This window comes from Physeter macrocephalus, chromosome 13 (assembly GCF_002837175.3).
Source record: "Physeter macrocephalus isolate SW-GA chromosome 13, ASM283717v5, whole genome shotgun sequence".
Taxonomy (NCBI): Eukaryota; Metazoa; Chordata; class Mammalia; order Artiodactyla; family Physeteridae; genus Physeter; species Physeter macrocephalus.
Window position 1 is genome coordinate 5,712,278 of NC_041226.1, and position 7,644 is coordinate 5,719,921.

The window sequence follows — 7,644 nt, forward strand, 5'->3', positions numbered from 1 at the left end:
CCGCAACGGGAGAGGCCACAACAGTGAGAGGCCCGCGTACCGCAAAAAAAAAAAAAAAAAAAAAAGCATCTGGAAGGAAAATGCTCTCCATCTTCTATGCTTTAATCTGCCCACAGAACTAGGTGGATCCTGGGGCCTGGCTTCTAACCCTCCTCACTGGACTCCCCCAGGCAGTGACCAGGCCTTGGAGGGTTCCCACCTGCCTCTCGGAGAGCCCCAGCGTGGCGGCCAGCTCGGCTTTCCGCCGGATGGTGATGTAGCGACTGTAGTGAAACTCCTTCTCCAGCTCCAAACGCTGGTGGTCCGTGTACACGACTCGGTATTTGTCTTTCGTCCTGGTTTTCACTGTGGAGGAAGGCGAAGTTAGCACTGAGAACTGCAAGGCAGCCCATCAGTCATGGGTAATGACAAACCTCCCTAACCCAAGAGCCATTTCTCTTCCTCCACCGCCCTAGGGGGCCACGGTTTGGCTGGTTCCTGCTGAGTCTGACAAGACCCCCCCAGAGGGTCCTGGGGGGAGGGTATGGGCTATTCGGGACAACTAAACTGGTCTTGGGATTAAGCAGTTTTTGAAAATTAAGAAAAATTTAAAATTCATACACGCAGAAGATAGCAGAACCCCACCACCGGTTTTGTAAGCCAAATACAGTACCTGAGCTGGTGAGGCCCAAAGGAAAAGAGGGCAGAGCAGAGGCACCAGAGTCCTGGGAATATTCAGATTTTCAGACCTACCAGAGATAGAAGCCTACCCTAAAAGCAGCTGGGATTGTGGATATGTGTTGTTCGTGGGTGGTGGGGTGTTACTTTCTGTTTATTAGAAGTGGAAAGGAGGTGCAGTAGCTGACGTGTTCCCTCAAGTCACCAGAAACACACACGCACACCACACACGCACACGCACACGCACACACACGCGCCCCAGCCCTATCTATCGGGTGGAAGGAATTCTGAGCCGGGGTCTGGCAGGCAGATAATACCCCCCTGTGGGGACACTCTATACCTGGCCGAAGCTGGCTTGGCATTTGGCACTCTTTCTTTTTTAATCCTCCATGTATTTCTGCTGCAAACCTTGCCAGAGCTATCCTGACCAGTGATCTATGCTCATGCGATTGAGTCAACATATTAAACCTTGGATTGATTGTTTTACTGAAGGGCCTTGACAAACAGCGCGACCAAGTCGGAGCAGGCCGGAGCCTGGTGTCTCCACCAGGTCTGTCCCAGGTCAGCCCTCTGCGGAGCCCCGCTCAGCAGCTGTTCTCTCCCACTCGGCCCAGGTCGGGGTCTTCTCCCAGCAGAACAGGTTCAATCGCCCTGTGCCCGGTGCTACAGTTAGATCTAAAGGGTCTGGGAGTTGCTCGGAGGTGTTTAATGCCCCGCAGGCCGACTTTGTTCAGGTAAAACCCTTTGCAAACCACAACAAAAGCGCCCTGGGAAGATACAGGCCGGATCAGAGGGAGCTCCCCCAAGCCGCTGAAAGGAGAACACAGCCACAAACAATGCAGGACAAGGCGATCTTATCAAAGAAAAGCCCTTTCAATGCCTTAATAACAACCGCATTCTGTTTGAATTACCACTACTGAGCAAATGGCGGCGGGGCTTTCATCCCCCTCCCCGCCAGGCACATTAACATCAACACGGCCAGCAGAAGCATTTGAATGCGCGCAGCGGCCCCGACCCTGCGCCCTCGAAGAAATTAAAGGGAACTGACACGTCCTGGGAGCCTGCGCTGCCGCCTCCAACCCACTCGAGCTGCCAGCGGTAGTGGCCCCTTCGTACAGATGAGCAAACTGAGAATCAGACTAGGTCACGCAGATAGTATAAGGCGGGGCTGGCACCGGAGCCAGGCTGGAGCCACAGAGGACAACCTCCAGGGCTGGAGAGCCGGGCGCAAAGTTCTCCCAGCCGAACTTTCCAGCAGCGATAGTGGCCTTGAGGTACTTGGGAGCGGCTCTGGCTCGGGGGCTGCCCTTTCAGTATCACAGAGGGACCGGGGGACGCTGTGACCAGGACCACCGTGCGCCCCGCGGCCAGCGCCCCAAGGGCCTTGGAGGCGCCCCGCACCCCCTGGGAACCAAGGCGGGGACTAGAAGAGAGGAGAGATGAGAGGGACTTGTCAGAATTCATTATTGACTGCGAAAGTCACCACCCTCTTTCCGGGCCCTAAAAGAGACAATGGCAGGGCTGGGAAGGTGTATATCAAAGCGGGCCGGGCGGAGTACCACCCCCCCCTCGCCCCTTGACAGATGACACTCCGCAGAGGAGTCGGGCTCCGGCCCGCGGGCCGCGGTCTCCCCACATTAACATCACAAGGGCGCCCGGCGCCGACTGCGGTCTTGCCACCTCGGCGCGGGACTTCACAGCGGCCTCTCATCTGCTGACCCCGCGGCCTGGGCTCCTGCGGCTCCCCTCCCTCTCCTCCCGCCCCCCCGCCGCCCCTACTCCGCGGTCACGCTCCCGGGACTCGCCAAGGGTCTCCCCTAGGCCGCCCCAGCCCCGCCGGCTGCGCCCCAGGCAGGTTCTGTGGCAAAGAGCCTTCCTTGGAGCGCGCTCTGTGCAGGCGAGGGCGCCTCCTCTTGGAGAAGGGAGCCAGCCGAGGCTCCAGGTCGGCCCTGAGGCCTTCTCCCCGGGCCGCCGCATTTCCCACCTGGTCGGCCCCGGCATGTGCCCAGTGACGCAAAAACCGAGGCCCAGCGACAGCCTCCAACGGCTGCTCTGATTTATACGGCTGTAATTGGCTATAAACCTCTGCAAAGTGTCCATAACCTGCATGCGGGCCGGGCTGGGCCAGAAAGCAGGGAAGAGAAAAAAGCGGAAGTGCAGAGGGCTGGGAAAGACTTCGTGGAGTCAAAGGGACCCAACAGGACGCTCTCGCCACACCTACTGAACTTCCTTCCCACCTTGACACACATTCCGACACCAGAAGGGGCAGACCCGGAACCTACGAGCCGACACAGTCCGGCAAACCTAGGATCTTTGCAGACATCTCTGGGAGCAAACTTCTTGAACGTCTGCGCGCCCACACACACACACACTCACACACACACACACACACACGAGACCCTGGAAAGGAGGGTACCAGAGAAATGATCCGTGTCTGGAGCAGCGGCTGAATCTGCACCACGACTTCCTCTCCTTCTCCCCCTGCAGACACGAGGGGAGTCCCGGGGTGTCTTGTCCCAGCCCTCCGGCTTTTGATTGAAATAACCCCTTTGCAGATCAAAGGCGTCCCCCCTTCCCTACTTAGCTCCTGGGGCCAGCACCTTCTTTCCAGCTTCAGCAGCTTTGCCGGCTCTCCCGACGCGCTGCAGCTCCGATGCCCAGAGTTGCCCCGAACGGTCCCCCGAGTGGCCCAATCTGGTCCCACGCGCGGCCTCGCCGCCCTCCTGGTCCCCAGACCGCCACTCATCCCGAGGGGCCCGGACGGGCAAGGACGGCGCGCACACACGGTCCGGAGCCCGGCCCGGAGCCCGGCCCGGGGACGGTCCAGGGAAGCCGCGCACCGAGCGAGCGCGAGCGGCGCAAGTGAGGAGGGCGACCCCGCTCCCGTGCGGCCGCGCTCCGCCGACCTTCGCGGGCTCCCCCAGGAGTCTGAGGACGTTATGAATGAGGGACGGGAGGAAGAGGAAGCGTCCCCTCTGCCCTGCACTGAACACGGCTCGCGAGGCCACGAGAGTCACTCCCGGCCCCGGCCAGCGCAGACGCAAGGGCCGGGGCGGGGGGGGGGGCCGGAGCCCCCAGACGCTGTCGCCCCGCCCCGGCCCCCTGGCGCGGAGTCCCCGGGCCGCCCCTCGGACGCCGGGCCGCACCGGGCGCTCGCCGCGCGCAGCCGGAGGCCGAGGCCGCGCCTCCCCCGGGCGCCCGCCGGCAGGGCGCCGCCGCGCTTACCTTGGCTGCCGAGCGACGGCTGCGCGGGCTTCCGCATCCACTCGCACAGGTTCCGCCGCTGGCCGCCGGGCGACAGCTGCTCGGCGGCGGCGGGGACGGCGGGCCCGGGCGCGCCGGGGTTGAGCGTCTGCAGCAAGCCCGAGGCGCAGGAGGGCGCGGCGGCCGGGTGGTGCGGGGGGTGGTGCGGGGGGTGGTGCGGGTGGTAGTCGGCGGGGCTGCTGTAGCCCATGGCGGCGGCCGGAGAGCCCCCGTTGAGGCCGTGCGCCACGGCGTTGGCGGCGGCCGCCGCGCCCCCCGGCGCGAAGCCGTTCCAGTCCTCGCGGAGCGGGGCGCCGTACGCAGGCGGCCAGGACGGCCCCGGGGACTGCGCGCTGTCCAAGTTCGCGGCGGCGGCGGCGGCGGCGGCGGCCGCCACGTGGTAGCCGCCGTAGTCCGGGTACTGCGGGGGGCTGACGAAGTTCTGCGGGGCCAGGTTGAGGCCGCCGGAGTGGCGCACGGGGCTGGGATACATGCTCACGTCCTTGTCCAGGAGGTAGCTCACGTACATGGTGGCGAGGGCCCGGCGGCAAACCTCACCATGCTGCCCGGGGACGGACGCGGGAGGCTGCCGGGGGCCGCGCTGGCAAAGGGGCGAGGGGGCGTCGGAGCGGCGGGTGGCTGCGCCCCGGCCCGCGGTGCTCCGCCGGCTCCTCGCGGCGCTTCTGCCTCTGAGGCGGTCCCTCCCTCTGGCCTGTCTCCTCCCTCCCTTCCTCCCTCCCTCCCTCCCTCTCTCTCTTTCTTCCTTCTTTCCTCCCACCTCCTTCCCACTAGGCTGCAGAGGCGGAGAAGACCCGCCACAGGCTGGCGTGCGGAGCCCCGGGCCGGCGGCCTTACGTGATTAACGAGTGTTTACAAGACTCTATTAGTAATGACACAGACACCAATGGCTGGAGACGTCGAGGCGCGGCGCGCACCCGGCGCACAACCCCCCGACACACGATTTGCATTTTAAAAGATAAGGGGGGGGGAGCTCGCGAGAGGGCAGCGACCCATCACAGCTAAATATTCAAACCTTTATTGTTAAGAGCTTCCTCCTTCCAACCTGGTGCACTTTAACCTCTAATCACAGGTTCAAAGAATGAAATCAAGAGACTTGCAAAAGAGAGGGGGAAAGAGCTATCTTGGTGGGTATCTGGGTTTAGAGACTAAGGAGTCGTGTTTCTGCATTTGCAGGGAAAGGGGGGTGGGTAGTGGGCAAGAAGCTCCTTCCATCCCAAAGAGAAAATAAAAGGGAAGCCATTGCTTTGATGACAACGTTTCTGGCCAACTCCGGAGGTGACGAGGCGAGCCGGGAGGAATGGGCCGGTTCCCTTCCGCCCTGCGCCCCTGGCCAGAACGACTGCGCGCCCCGAACAACTGTCACCTCTGATCATTTATTTTCTTCCCCAAGGAAACCGCTGGCCCTCCACACGAGATAAATTAAGACCCTAGCTGCAGCTTGCATCTCCGAGTTCGTCTCACATTTGGGATTCAAGTTAAAGCAATTAATTTTTTTTTTAGATTTTTGTTGTTGTTATGTGGACCGTCCTTAAAGTCTTTATTGAACTTGCTACAATACCGCTTCTGTCCCACGTCCTGGTCTCTTGGCCGCGAGGCAGGTGGGATTCTCAGCTCCCCGACCAGGGATCGAACCCACCCACCCCCACTGGAAGGGGAATTCTCAACCACTGGACCGCCAGGGAAGTTCTTAAAGCAATTAGACATTTTAAAAAGCATTTACACTCAAGATTCAAAAGTCTTAACCGCAAGCCAAGAGAGGGGTGGTAGAAGTCAGGCTAGTGGAGGGCGGTAATGGAGGGGAGCAGGAGGGGTTTTGCTAGAGATCTGGTAACGTTCTGTTTCTTGAGCAGGGCGCTGGTGTGTTTGTTGTTTGTGCAAGTTAAGCAAGTTACAGTTATATGTTTATATAGTTAAATACGTGGTTAAAAATCAAGGAACATGGAGTCTAGAATTTCTGTTAATATGTACCTAGGTATTTATGTCATACATCATACCTATGGCTTAAAAACACTTTCTCATTTGCAAAGTAAAACATTTCTCCGGAGAAAATTGTTTTTCATCTTCAGGGGATGGGAAGAGAACCCCGGGGCATCACTAACGATTGCTCCTGAAAAGCCCCGAGTGGGGAAGGTTTGAGAAAGGATCCTCCAACCTTGGTTTTTGAAGCGCTGTGTCCCAGGGGCAGGGGCTGGAAGTGGTGGCTCTGGGGACCTGTACTGCGCGGCCTGGCTCGGGGCCTGCCACGACGCATAGGAGCGCAGGGCCACCAGACTTGCTCCCTCCCTCAGGCGCCCATCTCGGTTTGGCGACCTCGGGGAGTGGGCCGGCGGTCGCCGTCTGCCTTCTCTCCGAGCCCAGACGGCGCTGCCAGACTCGGATTTGAGAGTCGCAGCGGCCGGGGCGGCGGGCTGGGTGGCTTGGAGTGCTCTGGGAACCAGCGGGGCGCAGCCCCTCTCCTGCAGATCTGCCCTTGTCGGTTCTCACCGCCGAGCGTTCTCTGGCATTTGTCACTTCCTCTTGTCATTTCTGGAGCTCCTTCCGGTGTCCTTTATGTCCCTAGATCCTCTCATCGCCCTGGATCGGGAACAAAGCATGCGTAGTCATCTTCTCCATTTTACAGATGACACCCACCCCGCCGCAGAGTGCAGAGAAGCCAGGCCCAAGCAGGATCAGGCCCTGGCATCTCCTACTTGCGGGTGTCCCCCGTTCTCTGTGTTTCCTAAGGAAGAAGGTTAAAATTGGGGCCGGGGGGTGGGGAGCGAACTGGCCACTCAACTGATGGAGACTGGAGCAGATCATCCTTGTGGACCTCCGGGGCCTAGCCCGGGCAGCTGGGTGTCATCAGACCTCTTGAGAAATAAAAGAGGAAACAAATTGCAAACCCCAATACAGAATCCAAATCGCTGAATGGCGAGGAGGGATGCGAGGGGGGTGGGCGTCTGCAGTCCTGATGGGGCGGGGATACGGGGGGGTTAAGTGGTGGGCACTGCAGACTTCTGATCTAGCAAACATCTTCCTCCTCTTCCTGGGAGACACAATCCCTCTTTCCGGCCCTCACAACCCCCTCCCAAGCCTCCAGCCCTGGAAGCCAAGGCCCAGGCTTGAGCCTGTGTCTTCGGAATGTGGGCATTCTTTGGAACAATCACTTTATTGGGGACAGCCATCCCCTCCGCCCTGCGGTGGCCGCTTCCTGCGTTTTTATGGCCCGGCCGCCGGCCGCTGGCTAATTGGCCCGGTTTTCCAGCTGTGTCTCTGTGCTCTGCCCTGGAGAAAGGGCTCTGGCCTGCCTGCCCAAATGCTTTGGGAGCGGCCAGGGTTGATCTGTCCTCAGGAGTCATGCCAGGCCCTGGAACTGGCCAGATCTCAGTGAGGCCCACGGCCACTTGGGGGTTCGGGGGGTGAGGGCTGGAGAAAGGACACTGATTGGTTTCCTTCATAGAAAAATGGGCCTCCATGGCAGTAGCATGGTCCCACCCATGGTCCTGGGCCCTGGGCTGTGGGTGAGGGAAAAGGAGCCAACAAGAATGTCCCTGGGGCTTCCCTGGTGGCGCAGTGGTTGAGAGTCCGCCTGCCGATGCAGGGGACGCGGGTTCGTGCCCCGGTCCGGGAGGATCCCGCCGAGCGGCTGGGCCCGTGAGCCGTGGCCGCTGGGCCTGCGCATCCGGAGCCTGTGCTCCGCAACGGGAGAGGCCACAACGGTGAGAGGCCCGCGTACCGCAAAAA

At 60.7% G+C, this 7,644-nt stretch overlaps 1 protein-coding gene across 1 annotated transcript in view; it reads right to left on the minus strand.

The window, feature by feature from the left end:
- The window catches only part of CDX2 (caudal type homeobox 2), a 6,882-nt gene extending 2,315 nt beyond the window's left edge, over window positions 1–4,567 (minus strand). Inside the window, exons 1-2 of the mRNA XM_024126023.1 lie at window positions 3,883–4,567; window positions 200–345 (exon numbers count right to left, since the gene is read on the minus strand). Coding sequence (XP_023981791.1) covers window positions 200–345; window positions 3,883–4,429 — 693 coding nt within the window. The 5' untranslated portion in view covers window positions 4,430–4,567. The remainder of the gene's footprint in view (window positions 1–199; window positions 346–3,882) is intronic.
- Between the last annotated feature and the right edge of the window lie 3,077 nt (window positions 4,568–7,644).